This window comes from Ceratina calcarata, unplaced genomic scaffold (genome assembly GCF_001652005.2).
Source record: "Ceratina calcarata isolate Rehan_Ccalc_2016 unplaced genomic scaffold, ASM165200v1 scaffold189, whole genome shotgun sequence".
Lineage (NCBI taxonomy): Eukaryota > Metazoa > Arthropoda > Insecta > Hymenoptera > Apidae > Ceratina > Ceratina calcarata.
In genome coordinates this window covers 5,830-25,029 of record NW_017140401.1, presented here as the reverse complement: position 1 = coordinate 25,029, position 19,200 = coordinate 5,830, and the positions used below count along the sequence as shown (strand labels likewise).

Sequence of the window (19,200 nt, the reverse complement as noted above, 5' to 3'; positions counted from 1 at the left end):
CCGTTGCGATAGTACGAGAATCTTTTGCGATATCTATGAGCCGTTGTCTTGGGGTACGCATATCTAAAACGCGAGTGCCAGGCTGTGCCGAGGACAAGGTTCTTGATAAGGACAGAATTAGGGAGAGTCTTCTTAATTATGTTACCTGCCGACCGAACGAGACACAATCGCGATTACCAACTCGAGCCCAAGAATTTCGTGACGAATACTATTATTTGATAGCGTGCTGCACTGAATGTTTCGTGAATGTCTTTACGAGAGGTATACTACCAGTTTGGTTGCAATATCATTAGAAGGTTACCATTTCACAATTTATTGTAGGAAGAACAGAAATATTTACTTTCTTCGTTATAATTACTATTTATACTTAATAATTTACTAAATATGTACCTTGGACTTGGCCTATTACCTCAATGTTGTTACTCATTTTACGTCATTGGTAAATACATTGGTAATTACAGTTATTCAAGTAACTGCGTACTTAATGACAGTAGATTAGAATAAAGCGAAAAAATTTTATTCCTTTTTCTACACGATAGAGAAGAGTGCACACGCCGGGTTGGTTAAAAAAAGGGGAAAAGTCAGTTGAATTATTGATATTACTCTCTCAGTTTAATAAAGGAACTAGCTATTCTTATTGGCTGCAGTCTATTTGTAGATGAATATTAACTATGTGAAAAAAATTAATAGAACCATATGCACAATTTATAAATGCAATGTATTCTTATTCAAAAGAAAAACTGTATCTACTTAACCCTAAAGCCATCTACTACACCACGAGCCTTAAAAATGTTTAGTGAAAGCACACTAATTAATTTATGACAAAACAGTTTTAACTATACCAGCATGAGACGAATTATACGTATTGTACAAGGTCTTGAAATGTAATAGGATTTCGAATTATCATTTACGTGCACCTTGCCTTTTCTTTAGTACTGTGGTATTATAATAAGTAGTTACTAATCTTGGTTTTTAAATATATTCATGAGATCTACTTTGCACTGCCTGAAATTTATTTTAAACTACTTTGCACTGTTTCGATAAGGACAGTATATATCGAAAATCGGTAAGTATAATGTGACAGTATCTCTAACGACGAACTGTGGGTATGTGCATGATTTGAGTGTGAAACCTATAACAGGTAAAGTGCAAATATATTTATGTCTACATTTTCTAACCGATATTGTACGATGCATATTACGCAAGTGAAAGTTAAATAGAAGAGTATTATCTAGCTTATCTGATAGTAAAAGTACGAGTAATTTCACTTTAACTGTCACGTAAACATCGCTGTCATGCGGAAATCTGTGATATAAGGTTGAATCTTCAACTTGATATTACGTGAAGAAAATTTTCAAGTAATAAAGTGAAATTACTCGTTAGCTATTAGGTTTAAGGCTAATAACGGTCAATACTTTGTTACTTACAATTCGATCATATTTTGATATAAAAAATATAGTAATCTGTTTAAAAAAACAAAGTTGACCTTTCGAAACGCCTCTGCCTATAAAAAAAATTAATGCACTACATAGTGTACCCTTTTAAACCGTATAACTTTTGTATATAACATTCTTTCGTGCAACTCATATTTTGGAAGTTATAACGCTGAACACGTTGCTTGGACCACTCTGTATATGTGAATGTTATGCAATTTGTCAATGTTTATTCGGAATCTAGAATTCAATGAATTATATGCCCAATATAAAGTGAAAAACAAATATTAGAATATCTATCTTGTTTGATCATGAGACGAATGTTTGAATAAGACATTTTATCAAAACCTGATACATATATCAAAATGCATAGTGGAAGGTTAAATAGAGAAATTATAACTCTCCTATTATAAAACTAAGTGTTTCAATCACATTTTATTAAAAATGGCATTAATAAAGAAATTATTAAGAATTTCGCGGTTAATTTATTGTACGAGAGAGAAATGCGAGTCAGAAAGTATCTTCTGACGGAAGAATGCCTTTCATACATATTTAAGTAGCAATTTCGCGTCGAATGCCGTGGATAAAGTCTGTAAGTCTCGTCTAGTCGCGCTTACCAATCGTTTCCCGTCAATTCGTGAGAGTCACGCAGCTGGCAGTGCCGCCGCCGCCGCGGTGGGTTCGCTCGTTTTTATTGCACCGCAACTGATGCCGTTTTAATATGTAATCCTTTTACGGAAGACATTTCATGTTCGACGTGATTGAGCCGCGATTTTCATAATTTCACCATGAAATTGCATCTCGTTTTGCTATGAAAAAAAGTTAAAAGAAATGCACACTGCTTTCCTCTTTTTATCAGATGAGAAATGGATTAAAGAGATAACTCATCAGTCATAGTAATATCGTGTATTTTAATGTGCAAACAAAGCTTCGTCCAGATGAATGCTTCGTATATCTTGCTAAGTTTTTATCTTCTCATATATTGGTATTAAGGTTGAAACAAAATATTAGGGATTAGTATCTGACTAAATTCTTATAAGTAACTATAAACGAAATCTTTACCAATTTATCATTAATCAACTTAACCAACATTGTAAGTTATAAATTATAATAAATGTTAAGCAGATAGAGTCACAGTGGATTCTTATAATAATGAGAATACAAGATTAGCACTCATTTAACAATGGTAAAGTTGGCACATACGATTCAGTATTTACTAACTGCTTACACACAGAGCGTGCGATTGCACTTGCATACCCAGACGTCGCAATTTCTGCGACGGGATGGAAAAGATCGATGGCAGTTTGGCAAATCACCAGAGAGCATCCACGCGATGTGATCGTGCGAGACGAGTTCGGCCATCCGATGCATATTTATCTCGCATACGTACGTGTGTGCGTATATTCCCGGTCATATCTTACAATTTGGGTTTAGGACATAAAATTTGAGTTTAGAACGTAAAAGATTAAACAAGTGGTATACATACTTCAAAGCATATAATAAATTACACAAAAGATCAATAAAGTTTGGCTAGATTATAAACAACGTGCAGGCAATGACTTGAATGAAAAATGGACGTTCTTTAAACTTATCAATTTTCCATATTAGAATTTGTGATACAAAAATTTAGAAGACTAGTTTGACATCTAACGCACTGATCAGAATATCTGAGATTTTGCGAACATTTTTATTAACCAAAATAAAAGCAAGAAGGCATACATTGTAATCCAGAATTTAATTCATAAGTACATTCATAGATAATGTTCAAGCATTAAAATTGAATGATATGCCTTTCTTTGAATATTCATTAAACATCATTTTTCATTTGTTCAGTTTAGACTCTGAGCTCTATAACAAAGATATCACATTCGGTTATACATTCTATACGTGGCAAGACCTGTGAACAGGATTGTATGCATTTACTTATGTGCACAGGAATCCTCGCAGCTGTCTACGTCTACGGTAACAACGACATCGATGCGAAAACAAGAAGATCGCGTCGCATCGCGTTGGCTCGAGTTCACTCGCAAATATTTGTCTTCGAATAGATTCGTTCCTGCTCGTTTGCAATGGTATACATCCAATTTTCCGGAAAATCGTGATGATCGATGCGTTACGGTTTTTCGCGTTACACTGGAATTTTCCTTTGGTTAGATGATTTCAGTTGTTCTATTCGAGGAAGTGTTTTCTGTGCGAATTTCTATATTAATTTAATTATGATTCAAACGATTAGTTGAGATGTTAACAACTTATGAAAAGCAGACTTCATATTATCAAATCATAGTACCGACGTGTTACTGATTTCTAGAGATGTGCGAGTACCCGAAAAACCGAGTTCAGGTCGAGTTGGCAAAAAACCGGGCGAGTCCGGGCGATAATTCGATACATCGAAATGCTCGAGCTACTCGGTCGCGCCGAGTCACTTGGGCCCGCCGAGCTGCTCGGGCGAGTCGTCGAGTCGGCGAGCTGAATCGCATCGTGTAAACTGGTCGTGCGTCGTCGTGCGTCACACTCTCGACAGGCCCAAACGGCACGATGCAACCGAGTAGCTCGAGCATTTCGATGTATTGAGTTATCGCCCGGACTCGCCCGGTCTTTTGCCAGCTCGACTCGAGGACCAAGCTACTCGGTTTTTCGGGTACTCGCACATCTCTACTGATTTCTACTGTCCTTTTTCATTATTTTATATTCAAATAATTTCTTTATGAGAAATGATTCTATTACTTTGTTCGATTAACAAATCGACTTGCAATAGGATTGTATGTACTAACTACCTACATACAATAAAACACTTATCAGCGGTCCCAAAATAAAATTCATTTGAAACGATTTTTCTAATTATAATTCAATTAACAATAACAAAATGCGCAATTACACTGATTACGATCAGAAAGTGTTTTCAATCTCATTCGTCGCGTCATGAAAAACGAGCCATTGGATTTGCGAACTTCGGAGGAAATTGAATTTCAGTGGTCGCCCGTCCAGGCAATTATCGGTGATTTAACCGGAGGCGAGCAGCCTACCCAGGGGAGAGGTTAGAAGAAACTTAACAAAACTAGTCGCGGGAAATCGTTTCGCTTCGCGTTACGTTGCGACAGACCGCGTGTCATGGGATTTCACACTTTCCCGTTCCGCATTGGGGGTCTCGTGATCCACGGAAGCGAGAGAACCGCGAAGAAAAATAATCTAAAGTAAAAAAAGAGACGTTCTTCGTCCGTCATGCTCCAACACGTGGCTTACTTTCATGAATTCCATTGTAAAAGGTGAATCAATATGAAATACTGTTTGAAATTATCCTTGATTCATTGATTTTATTATAGTGCCTTAGGAAATGAATCCTGGTTTAATAAAACAAACGAACTTAATAAACAGACTTGCAGTAAATGCATACAAAGCTTCAATCAAATCAAATAATTCCTCATTTTAAATGGTAGCTTTCCTTGAACCATCCTGTATATAAATAAAATATAAGTATTCACAGATGCTGAATGGCTACATCACGGAACTTCGTATACTCGCAATAATCCTTAATTGTCCGTTTGCAGTCGCTCACAATTTCAGTCGCACGTGGCTTAAATACTATAAGTACAGTAATACTCCGCGTATCAAAATTGATTCACAGATGATTAAATAACGGAGTCGTGCAAGGAGTTCACCTATTTTCTCCATTCTTCACAATTTCGTCCGAATAATCGGACTGACGTTCAAATAAGTGAAATTCAATCATATACATATACATATACATATACATAAGTACACATTTTTCAGTTCATATAACCGAGCAATCGCCACAATTTCATTCAGCTAAGTATGCCATGTTCTACGGTACTTACAGATGAACGGCGTCGTCCACAGATAGTTATCATCTATTTTATCATGCACAATTTCACTTCAAAGATTCCACAACATCTTATCTTAAGTATCTAAACTTTTACAAAAACTGAAAAGATTTTTTTAATAAACTCAAAGAAGATTAGGAAAATCATCGAAAGACAATAAGATTTCCGTTTTTGAGCTCCATGTCGCAAAATAAAATTAAAGACATCCAGAAAAGTTCCTTAAATCTCAGGCCGAACGTTCAACACTATTACAATGAAGCTCGTCGAATCTTCGTCAGGTAACAAATTCCCGGTTACTTTTCGGTCACTGACAAGATTAAAGACAAACGAAACTGGCTAAGGAGCACGTCGTTTTTATAAACACGTTCGCACTCCGTTCGGCAACGCACTTCCGAATAGACTGCCAGGTAGCAAAGTCACGGCTACTTTTCGGTCATTAAAAAAATGGAAACAAGCAAGGATATAAAATTGGCTACACACAATTACCACAGACGTGGCCTCAGGTATCCCACATATGAAAGATGTCATATATGAAATATGGCACATTTCACAAATTAAATTGCTGGTATGTGTTAATTGACATTAATTTTAATAATACGTAATGTGCATACATATTGTCATCATGTATATTAAATTACTGTCTCACATATTTCGTATGGTTTATTATATAATAATTACTTGTAAAATCTATCGAAAATTTTTGTTTTATTTAAGAATTTGTAATGTGAGGTGCAATTGAGGACGAATATATCCAACATGATGCAATATACAAAATGGACAAGTAACTTTTAGCAGTTGAATATTTCCGTCATTTTGTGAATATGAAAAAATGTTGTGAATACGAAAGAAGTTTAAAGAAAAGTATAGCGTTCCGGTAAAAGTATTTTTATAAATGAAAGAGTTACGGTGATTTCATAGTTACATTCACTTTAAATGCAATCATATATATATTTTTCATTATTATATATATATATGTGTATATATTTTTCATTATTATATACATATAATTATATTTATAGTATATACATTATATATATATAATAATGAAAAATAAATATATATAGATATATATATGCAATAATGAAAAATAAATATATACAGGGTGTACCAGAACTAGTGTTAGGCCTCGAAATGGGGAGGAGCTGTGGTGACTTTAAGCAACTTTTTCCTTTGCAAAAAAGTTGTCCGAGGCGTGGTTGTCGAGTTATTAACAAAAATTACCGACCAACCAGAGCGTTCGTGTACAAGGCGGACAGGAGCGCCATAACCGCCTCGTGCGTTGCCACGTACGTATGTCACGCTCGTGACGAAAACATAGAATTAAAACAAAATTTACATGCAAGAGTAACTAAGAAATTGATTAAATATCAGAGAAAAGAAAGCAATTAGTTGTTTGTTATGTTCACTGAATAGATGCAATATATTCAGTGAGATAACTAATAACTTTATCAATTACACAGTAGGTAAAGCATAAAAAATGGGAACAGAATTAGATTGCCGAAGCCTGACATTCGAAACTAAAACACATGGCCATATCTGTCAGTGACCTGCTTTAAACATCACTGCTGCCCACGTGTTTTATCTTCAAGTACCGGGTTTCGGCACATTGATCCAGTGACGTCTTCTAGGAGCAGGTAAACTTAAAGACGAACGAATAAGTTCAACTCTAATTCTCTTCTTATTTTTTTATAATTTTAACTACTCTGTAATTTATAAAGTTGTTAGTTATTTCATTGAGTATGTTACATTTATTGAGCGAACGTAACTAACGACTAATTGCTTTATTTTCTGTAATATTTAAACAATTTCTTAGTTGCTCTTGCATGTAACTTTTGTTGTAATCCTACATTTCGTCACGAGCGTGGCATACGGCCGCGACAACGCACGAGGCGGTTATCGCGCTCCTGCCCGCCTTGTATACGAGCGCTCTGATTAGTCCCGATTTTTTGTTAATAACTCGTCAACCGCGCCTTGGACAACTTTTTTGCAAAGGAAAAAGTTCCTCAGCTCCTCCCCATTTGAAGGCCTAACACTAGTTCTGGGACACCCTGTATATATATATTTTATGCACTAATTGATGCAGCTTGTATATTGGAAAATTATTAGTTTCTGAGATATTTTTACTGGTACTTCACTCTTTTAATAACAATAAAAATATAAGTTCAATCCAAGTAATGGAGAGTAAAGAATTATATAAAATAAAAATATATCAAAAACTAATAATTTTCCAACATACAAGCTGCAATCAACCAGTGCATAAAAAGATATATGACTGCATTTAGAGCAGTAAAAGTAACTATGAAATCACTGTAACTTTCTCATTTGCAAATATACTTTTCCCGAGGCGATATAATATTCTTTAACTCCACCCTATATGTATTTGTAAAAAGAATTTTATCTACGTAAATATACATAAATATACTTGTATATGATCAATTATAATTATTTTTACATTATCACTTAACATTTAAAGATTTCCTGGGAAACACAAGATCTCAGCATCTCAGCATTTAATGAAGTAGTGCGAATTTTGAAATGAACGTAACTTACGGTTGCTCCTCGAAGTAATATATTTTAAAGTAAATATGATTATATTTATCATCCATAGACACGTATCTAAGAGTACATCTAGAAGGTATTAAAAAGTTTCGGGAGTTTATATGTCAGAAGATTGTAAAAAAATCTAGCACTTCTTTCTAGATAAGACGAGTGATCAGAGATAATCATTAAGCATACAATTTGATGCAATTGAATTTGAAGTCGATTGTATTTTAAGACAATAATTAAAAGTGTTCAAAAGTTTTGTTAATAACTCGTCAACCGCGCCTTGGACAACTTTTTTGCAAAGGAAAAAGTTCCTCAGCTCCTCCCCATTTGAAGGCCTAACACTAGTTCTGGGACACCCTGTATATATATATTTTATGCACTAATTGATGCAGCTTGTATATTGGAAAATTATTAGTTTCTGAGATATTTTTACTGGTACTTCACTCTTTTAATAACAATAAAAATATAAGTTCAATCCAAGTAATGGAGAGTAAAGAATTATATAAAATAAAAATATATCAAAAACTAATAATTTTCCAACATACAAGCTGCAATCAACCAGTGCATAAAAAGATATATGACTGCATTTAGAGCAGTAAAAGTAACTATGAAATCACTGTAACTTTCTCATTTGCAAATATACTTTTCCCGAGGCGATATAATATTCTTTAACTCCACCCTATATGTATTTGTAAAAAGAATTTTATCTACGTAAATATACATAAATATACTTGTATATGATCAATTATAATTATTTTTACATTATCACTTAACATTTAAAGATTTCCTGGGAAACACAAGATCTCAGCATCTCAGCATTTAATGAAGTAGTGCGAATTTTGAAATGAACGTAACTTACGGTTGCTCCTCGAAGTAATATATTTTAAAGTAAATATGATTATATTTATCATCCATAGACACGTATCTAAGAGTACATCTAGAAGGTATTAAAAAGTTTCGGGAGTTTATATGTCAGAAGATTGTAAAAAAATCTAGCACTTCTTTCTAGATAAGACGAGTGATCAGAGATAATCATTAAGCATACAATTTGATGCAATTGAATTTGAAGTCGATTGTATTTTAAGACAATAATTAAAAGTGTTCAAAAGTGGAGAGAACTTGTATAATAAAATGAGATATGATTTTATTTATAATAATTTATTAATAAAATATAGATATTTTCAAAATTAATGAAATAATGTCCTGAGCACATTTATTAACTTCACTTCAAAACCTAGAGATAATGAAAAAATGCATGTTGTATATTCATATTGATATTATTATAATTAAAATAAATTCGCCTGCGAGGAGTAATAGACTATGTATACTTTTTATAAATAGGTAGTTCATATGTTCAAATAGAACAATCGTACTACAAGTCACATTATTAGTTCAAAATTATAAAACGAAAATAAAAGATACTCTCGCCAGTCATTCTCTGCGTGCATTATCTTCTCCATAAAACTATTCTCACACGCGATTAAAATGATCCCTACATCGTCGTTAATGAAGCTATTATATAACAGAACAAAAAAGCGTTCTATTATTCAACCTATTGCATAACTTGTATTGCATAACATAAATATTTCAATGAATATTTTGTTCCACTATCACACGGCATCACTTTTTATCCAGCTATCGCACTATTAATCTTGTTCTTTAGCCTCTTACGGGAACATAATCACGTATCAATCTTGTAGTAGAATATTATCCTTAAAAATCAAACGATTAGTTAATAAAAATGATTGCAGCAATCTGAACAATTGTAACAGATTACGCAAGTGCACGTTGAATGACTTGCTTCCTTCTTCGTCCGTACAAAAAAGCTTTAGTATCTAAAGATAGGCTAATTATGTATATCCAACGAAATTAACTGTATCACGTATAAAGCAGCTACTGTTACAATTTCATGATCTTATCACATAATTGAAGTGAACACCTCTTATCTAGAATGTATCATCATCATTTTATCATCATTTTAATTGTATTTTTATCTTTTAAAATGATAATGGTTTGTTTTCAGGAGTGAAGATAATCTCCGCAACGGAAAAGGCACATGATTAAAACGAACAAGATATGTGTGTATTAGATAGTATTTTCTCACTATGACACAGTAATAATACGATTTTCAAGCACAGTGGTGGGTGCCGATTGCGTGCACTGTGTTCACTTATATAAATTGACGGGTACAGAGAGATGTTCCGTATAGTAGTCTTGTAATCAGCACATGAGACAGTTCATTCAGAAAACCATGCGACAACACATCACAAACCTCTTGTTCATCTTGTGCGCGATTTCGTTCGCATGTCAGGCGGCGCAGTCTTATAGGATACTGGCCGTCGTCGCGACACCTTCGTACAGCCATCAGGTCCCGTACTATAAGTTGTGGATGGAATTGAATAAACGCGGCCACGAAGTTGTGCTAGTGACCGCGAATGTCATACAGAATTACAATGGAACGAATTTCACCCAGATTGATGTCAGCGACTCTTATAAAATAATCAGGAATATCGACTTTGTCAAGCTTCGAATGCATGGAGACACTTGGATTAAGTTGCTTGAGATTGGAGTGTTGCCATTAGCCGATGGAACAGCGGAGGTAGTGTTTAAAAATAAAGAGATGCAAAAACTGTACGCACCCGACAGCAACGTGACTTTCGATGTGTTCTTCACGGAGATGTTATATGTGCCGGCACTATACGCTTTAGCGCATAAATTCAACGCACCCATGATAGGTACTTATTTAACAATTTCGCGTTCCATATTTTCAATCGAGTACATTAATTTTTTGCATTGAGATTTTAATAAATAAATAGGCTATAGATTTTACACATTCATGAGCATGAACCTATTTCAAGATCATAAAAATCAGTGAGGAATCGCTGACGCAAATAATTACCGTACAATAATTGTTAAAAATGTAATATTCAAATATTCTAGAGAACATGTCCATAATAAAATGGATATTATTGCTTTTGAAGAATAAAAGAAATTCGTATCTGAATTACATTTTCTAGTTTCACAGTACAGATACATTATTTTAAATATAAAAGATGCAGGCTGTGAATAAAAAAAAAACATCAAAATTCGTAATTTTATCAACAAGTTATTATAATATTTTGTATATCTCATTAAAATTCTATAGAATTAAAAAAATATAGGTTGAATGATACTGTTTTCATCAGAGTATACTGCCAGCTTATCTTCTAGGCATGAGACGCGTACAAATTCGAAAAAAGTAAACAAAAATTTATCGTAGACCACTGCAAATTATATCATATGTTACTATAAATATCTTCAATTGTGTCAATTTTAATTTAATACATGAATATATGCGTAGTCAAGAAAAATCGTAATAATTTGATTCTGTCTGGGATTACATACATACATATGTATGTAGCGCGCAGCATGTGAGCGTAAAATCCATTGGTTCATATATTTCATAATTTATAATGAATTGCCTTGCGAACAAGAGTTTGAAGACTATAAAAGCCTAGGTGAAACGATAAACGTCATCATGATCATCGCATACGAATCCTCAAAATCTACTTGTAAGAAGTATAGTAATTTAGCCTAATTAGGATTCGTATGATCGTAGGGTTAAGCTCGTTAGGAATTCTTAGCATCAACGAACATATTTTGGGGGGAATACCGTTGCCGTCTCACGAGTATACGTGGGAAATGGAAGCGCGCACGGGCTCGAACCTATCATTCCTGGAACGGCTAAGGAATTTCGTGATCTTGTGGAAGAACATATACGACTTATATCATTACCATTTTCCGAAACATCAAATAATGGCGGAGAAATATCTCGGGAAACTGCCACCGTTGGAGGATATAGCGAGGAACACAAGTTTGATTTTCATACAACAATCGGACGTTTTAACGCCAGCCAAGCCGAAGCTCGCTAATATGATTACGTTCACTGCGTCTCATGTCAGCCAAAAACCAACACCATTGTCACAGGCATGGTTTATGAATTTTATTATAATACGTGTATGATTGCGCAAGCCGTATAAGCAGACTCGGTACTTCCTTAATGATAATAAGTATACAATCTTCGAGACTGAGGATTTATCGTTTCGATATTCTTTTAAAGATGTCAAAAGTAAAAAGAGATCCTCCTCTTAATTGTGACCAAATTTTCACGTTAATTCCATGTAGCACTTTTTCACATTTATTGAGGAAATAGTATATTCAGAGCAAAATTAATATGGATACATACCATAGAAATAATGCATGTTGTAGTACAAATTCAGAATGATTGTTAACTTAAATTGTGAACAACGAACGCATAGTGCATGGAAAATTTTTTATGTAAAATAAAACAAATAAAATTGAGTGTATTTAAATAATAACAAATATTCTTGTCTGGTTACATTAGGACTTGAAACAGTTTTTGGATGATGCTAAGGAAGGAGTCATCTATTTCAGCCTTGGCACCAATGCGATGAGCTCGGATTTGCCAATAGAACTTCAGCGCATGTTCTGTGACGTGTTCGCGAAATTACCATACAGAGTTGTGTGGAAATACGAAAAGGAATTGCCTGGGAAACCCGACAATCTTTACATTGGACGGTGGTTACCCCAGCAAAGTATCCTCGGTATGACCCTTTCATTTTTCTTTGTGATCTATACAAAATTCGCGTAATAATTTTATTACAATAAGAAAGAAGTATCGTAGCTTCCAAAAAAGGTTTCAAATAAATCTTGTCGTTTTCAATTTTCCTTAGGATCTTATCTTATTGATTTTTGACTATCCTACTTATTTTTCTAGCTCACCCGAAAGTAAAGTTGTTCATTTACCAAGGAGGCTTACAAAGCAGCGAGGAGGCTATATACAACGAAGTACCGGTTATTGGTTTTCCCGTACTGGCTGATCAGGATTACCAAGTAGGTAGGATGGAGGCTCTGGGTATTGGAAAGCGTCTCGAGTTAACGACTGTGATGAGAGAAGAATTCGAAAACGCCATTCAAGAGGTCATAACTGACACACAGTAAGTGTTTGCTCAAAGGATTTTGTAGTTTGCTTATAGTTAGAATATTTTCCTCTAATCACACCTTCTTCCAGATACAAAGAAAGGATGAAACACATAAAGAAAGTCGCAAAGGACATACAAATCGATCCGGTGGAGAATCTTGTTTGGTGGACGGAGTATGTGATCCGAACGAAAGGCGCGCCGCATTTGCGATCGAATTTAGCTTGGCAACCTTGGTATAAGAGATATGATACCGATATCATTGTATTCTTAACTAGCATCGCAGTGATAATTATCTTAAATGCAATTAACTTAACGGCCAAGCTATTCGTGTTTATTCATAGGAGACTGCAGTTTGTTAATACTAGCAAGCAGAAACTAAGTTAATCAATTTCTTTTAGTCTAAATTTAGTTTAGTCGAATGTGTAATGAGGTACAAATAATATGGGATAGATTTATTTAATTGGTGAGGGCAATCCCCTCATCAGGGTAGTCAGTTAATTACCTTAATTGTAGGAAGGCGTTCCTTATTTGTTTTCAAATTCTACTTGAAAGTAGAATTATAATTTTATATATTATGATAAAACAATTATCAAACTGAAGATCTAAAAGGAAAATTTATGAAAAAATGATTTTCATTGTGTATACGTGTATTGATAGCCTGTTTAAATTGTAATATCCTGTTTACAGCTAAGAGTTGAAAGAAACTGGATGATCTTGGAAATAGAAATAATTTCTGTGTCCCCAATAAGTTGTTTCTCCGCGGAGCTTTTATTACCATGTCACAAGTTTCACTTTGAGCTCCGTTATCCGAGCGCGACGTTTCCTATTAATTTCGCTTCCCCAAGGGTTTAAACTTCATTTATTGGTAAAGTTCAACGACGGATTGAAAAGTTTCGCTATGTGCCTCGATTTTCCATAAAACATCTCATTATTGCAATTCGACTTTTCCCTCGAGAATTTCACGAACGAGTACCGCTACACAAAATTGAAAATAGTCAAATTGGATTCTGCCACTCATTATACAACGACGTGATATCATAAACTATTACATAATGCTTTCTGATTCTTTTATAATTATTGAGTCTTAGAAAACGGACATTTTTGTTGGTAGAATGAATTATTTCAGTTAATGAAATAAAATAATTTTTTATTCTTCTGTGTATGCATTGGTGTAAACATTATTTTAGGTATTACATTGTGCAAATGTAATATTAGCATTGTTCCACGGGACTCGCCAAGGAACCATAAAAATAGAATTTTCCTCAGGAAACCGTTACAGTCTCAAGGACAACAGACCATCCTACGTAAAAAGACAACTAAAAACCCATTACACAAAGTACTAATCCAGTCCCAACACGTAAAATCCCATCGATGGTTTTAAGGGACCGCTTGTACCGGGATATTCATTATCCTTTCTCCGTAAGCGCAACCTCGACAGTAATCCTAAACCCTTAACAAATCGTAAATTTTGACACATGACACTTTGACACGTTGCCAACTGGACATGAATAACAGCTCCGTTGAAAATTCCACCCCACTACATAGCCTTAAAAAACTATCCCCACTTACTCGACAAAAAATGTCACGAAATGCAGGAAGAAGGGAAGGAAAATGAGGAAATTACGTTTCGTTCGACGCTTCGACGTTCACGGAGGAACATTGTAACCTCCTACGAAGTTAAATTCACTCGCGATATTCTGTACATTGTATTATTAATTTAAATACTATATTCAGTTTAATAAAGATTAAGTGTGAAAGCCATCATCAAATCATACCATTTTATTCTCCGTTTACCGACCCAAAGGAACGTAGATTCACGCGTGTTTCGTAAAGATCAATCAACATCAAGATTTATATCCTTGATTGACCAGTTATTTGGTCTTATTGCGACGCACGCGTTACGTAAAAAACAAGCATTTTAAACATTAAGATTATCACGCATAAATTTGAATTACAGAAAGACATAATTAATACTAGTCATTGTCTGATATGATTTTACAATATATTACTTAAAAACTCTTATCATTTAAGACTTCCTATTTCGTGATAGATAACACTCATTGTATAACGAATAGAATGAGCATCTTCTGCATATGTATATTGATATTCGATAATATGTATGATTAATATGATTTTAATTAGTTCATTCACGGCTGAACTGAAAAAGCCACTTTACTACCTGAAGAGTGGGACTAAAATCGCTCATTTTTCCCTTATACACCATAAGCGGGACGAAAAACATTTACTTCCGCAAATGCGGAACGATAGGAAAGACGTATCGTCTTTATTCTAGCAAATGCGGGAGTAAAAGGCTAGTCTCGCATATGTAAAGTAAAATATTTCTTCTCTTCCTCATGTACTTTGACAATCGCAAATGGGGACAAAAAATTTTTTAAATTAAAGAAACTTAGAAAATTTTAGAAAATGTTTAAAATTCAGTTCCTGACCTAGTTTTAAATAAAGTGGCTTTACAATTCAGTCGTGAATAAAGTACTATATGCAACACGGAAATAATGAGCAACTTTACTCCCTTGTTGCATAATGTACTGTTCTACAATGTCATGTTTATTCGAAGTATCACGTTCAAAAATAATTAGACTGCAAGCGAATAATATTAACGATAACCACAAGAAAATTTCATCGAATACTCGGCAAACCTTTGTTATTTAGAAGTTATGCTTACAACAAATCTAAGTACAATTTCTTTATTAACTGTTATCCATTACATGTTTAACATATACACCTATACACCCATTTAAACAATGCAAAATAGCCCCTGGTTACGTGTAGACCAACTCAGCAGTAACGAACTAAACTGATAATCCGTTCGTCCCATTAGCATAGCCCGTATTACTTTTCCGATATGCAGTACAACAACCGGAACTATCGACCCATAGTCGATTGCTAGACCATGAGACTCGACGCGAGCATCGCACTCTTCGCTCTGTGGCTCTTCCCTTGGCGGTCGCAGAGTGCTAGAATCTTGGCAGTGTTTCCGGTGCCATCCTACAGTCATCAGGTCCCGTTCCAGCCGCTATGGCTTGAACTAAGTCGACGGGGTCACGAGGTCGTCCTCGTTGCGACCGACTCAATCCACAACGCGAATACCACCAATCTGAGGCAGATCAACGTCGGCGGCTCGTATGCCAAGTACAAAGAGATCAGCTACGTCCAGAGACGACTGAATAAGTTGTCCTGGATGGAGCTGGTAGAAGACAGAATTGTGGATCTGTCGCTGATGTTCACTGAACACACACTGAGCAACTCGGAACTGATGAGTTTATACGCTTCTGATAGTAAACAGACGTTCGACTTGGTCTTCATAGAAATGTTCTTCACGTCTTCAATTTACGCGCTTGCTCACAGATTTAATGCCCCTACTATAGGTATTTCTTATATTTGATTGTTGAGGATAAAAATTTTCAATTTGAACAAATTAATAAATGAATTTGAAAAGAACGTTTCATTAAAAGACATTGACGTTTTATACGAATTTTGTTTTTGATAGAACTCATTGAATTAATGGATTTTTGTGTACTTAATATTTATAAGGCTTTTAACGGAATCAGTAAATATGTGAAAGAGAATGTATGTTATTATTCTGTAGAATATGTAATTGGAAAAATTGAATACCTACTTATTGATTAAAAAATACGAATAGGACTAAGCTCATTGGGATTACCCGCATCCGAGGCTTACACGCTGGGAGACCTGGTATTGCCTTCGCATGACTCTACGTGGGAGATGGAAGCGAACGTCGGCACGGATCTATCGTTTTGGCAGAGGGTGAAGAATTTCTGGATCCTGTGGCACTGGATTTACGTGTCGTACCGTGATCTCTATCCCCGTCATCAGGAGCTAGCGGAAAAATATTTCGGAACGCCGTTGCCACAGGTGGTCGATCTTATGAGGGACACCAGTCTCATATTCGTCAACGAAGATCCAGTCATGTCCTACGCTCGCCCGAACCTCGCCAAAATAATCAGGTTTCATTCCATCCACGTTTTCAAAAATCCGGAACCTCTACCCCAGGTATCTTATTTCGCACTACAGTTTTTGAGATACTTTGATCAATTCTATGCAAAAAAAAAAATTTTAAATTCCATATGAATGAAAAAATTGATCTTCAATATCAAATCCTGTTTCTCTTGTAGGATATAAAAAAATTTGTCCACAACGCAACGGACGGCTTTATTTACTTCTGCATGGGTACTAACGCGCGTTTCACGGACCTGCCAGAGAGGATTCAACACATCTTCTACGACGTGTTCGCGGAACTCCCTTACAAGATTGTTTGGAAACTCGAGAAGCCGCCGTTGCGAAAGCTTGACAACGTTTATGTCTCATCATGGTTTCCCCAACAGAGTGTGCTCGGTATAACTTACATTATTACAAAACCGCAAATAGTGATTAATTGCATTTGATTCTTCTTATAATAAATATTTATACGGTTATTAATTACGACTAATTATGCAACTCATCTAACGTTGTATTTAGATCTTATAAATGTATACATCATACAATTATAATATTTATGATTTATTATATTTAATTACTATTATTTTATTTTTAGTATTGTTTAATTAATTTACAGCTCATCGCAATATAAAACTGTACATATATCAAGGAGGTTTGCAAAGTACACAGGAGGCTATTCATTACACGGTGCCAGTTCTTGGTTTCCCGGTATTGTCCGATCAGGAATTTCAGTTGAAGAAAATAAAAAGTCAAGGCATAGGGAATCGTTTAAATTTTGAGACTTTGACGCGAGACGAGCTGGAAGCAACGATTCGAGAGGTGATAACCAATCAGAAGTAAGTTCATACAGAAAAACAGCCTGCGTTTCTTTTACTCTTCATTTTTTTACAATTTCTACATAACAAGACGTAACAAGTAAAATTGTGCATAATAATATATTAATATATGTAATTCGTTCATGTAATGAAACTTGATCCAAACATTTCGATTCTGGTCTCCGCAATTGCTCATTTCTATTCTTGACTAATTTTCCAATATAACTTTCACGAATTCTTTTTCATCTTTTTAGATATAAGGAAAACATGATTAGAGTTCGAAATCTTATGAAAGATACACCATACGACTTAGTGGACAATCTTGTTTGGTGGACAGAGTATGTAATTCGCAACAAAGGTGCCTCGCATTTTCATAGCAGTTTAGCGTGGGAACCGTGGTACCATTACTGTGATATGGACATTGTAACATTTTTAGCAATAGCGTCATTCATAATCGTGTTGCTCACGTTTAAAATATGCGCGAAGCTGCTTGCGTGGCTATTAAAACTACGGCAAGATAGACGCGTCGACGTTGATAAGAAAATAAATTAATTAAACTACCAGGAAATCTTCATAATTTGTAGTTTTGTTAATTTGCATTTTGCAATTTAGTTCATTATATTTTCCATATTTGTTAATGGACAATTATGTACAACGCACGTATAAGTAAAGATAAAGCATAAGTCAATTACTAACCTATTTACTTAATACAGATGCACATACAGGGTATCTGAATAACTTGGCTCCTATTGGTAACAGGAAAACATGCCATAAAACTCACAGTAATGTTTAAGTCAATTCTGAATCAACAGCAGATATCTTGCTACCCGCATCTGAATATACATACATGTATATCTCCATTTTTTATTTTTATAGATGAAACCGTAGGTATTCTAAACAATGGATTATGCATTACATGACTAATTTTTCACGTTGACAAATTTAATATAAGAGATTGACGTTTCCATACAAACATATTTTCTTCATCTGAAGAATAATGTTAATGAAAATATTCATTGTCTTTTCTATACTTTATTATACATATGTGTGTTACTCTGATTTACGATATGATTTGATGTAATACATATATATAATCTTCCAATTGAGTTAGCCTCAAACGGTTTCCAATTTGGATTATTTATCATTTATTTTTGATAAACTATAATCATTTGAAAATATCCTGAAACTTACGAACGTAGATGTGTCTAATGTTTACGTGAAGTGAAGAAGCTTGCAGTCTTGTTGACATTCTGCGCTCTCGATCTTTTCTGGTGAATGGGTGAGTGCAATCATTCTCTCGTTTATTTGTCCGCATCAATCGCGAACTGTAACGTTCCTTCTTTGTTCGTGGTTTCCAGCACGAAATACGATTTATTGCAAAAATAAAAGTCTCGCTTGTCCTTTTCACTATATCTATCATCGTTCCTTGTGGAGGAAATCGGTACATAATTACAACGCGAGCTTCGAACTCATCGGAATATAAGCGAGCTTATTCTAGCAAATAAAGCTTAGTAGCATTAATACTCTATTATGTAATTAGTATTTAAAACATTCAAATACTTTATAATTTTCTTTACGCACCTGTACTTATACTATACAGCATACT

General features: G+C 34.7%; 1 protein-coding gene across 1 annotated transcript; it reads left to right on the top strand.

The window, feature by feature from the left end:
* Positions 1–1,039: 1,039 nt before the first annotated feature.
* On the top strand, positions 1,040–18,285 carry LOC108621928 (uncharacterized). Its single transcript, XM_018019537.2, has 12 exons — positions 1,040–1,141; positions 9,843–10,554; positions 11,418–11,785; positions 12,204–12,423; positions 12,597–12,816; positions 12,891–13,180; positions 13,989–14,137; positions 15,710–16,187; positions 16,463–16,833; positions 16,956–17,175; positions 17,396–17,615; positions 17,849–18,285. Exons 2-12 carry the CDS (start codon positions 10,047–10,049, stop codon positions 18,144–18,146), a joined length of 3,342 nt encoding a protein of 1,113 aa, XP_017875026.1. The 5' UTR covers positions 1,040–1,141; positions 9,843–10,046; the 3' UTR covers positions 18,147–18,285.
* Positions 18,286–19,200: the final 915 nt, after the last annotated feature.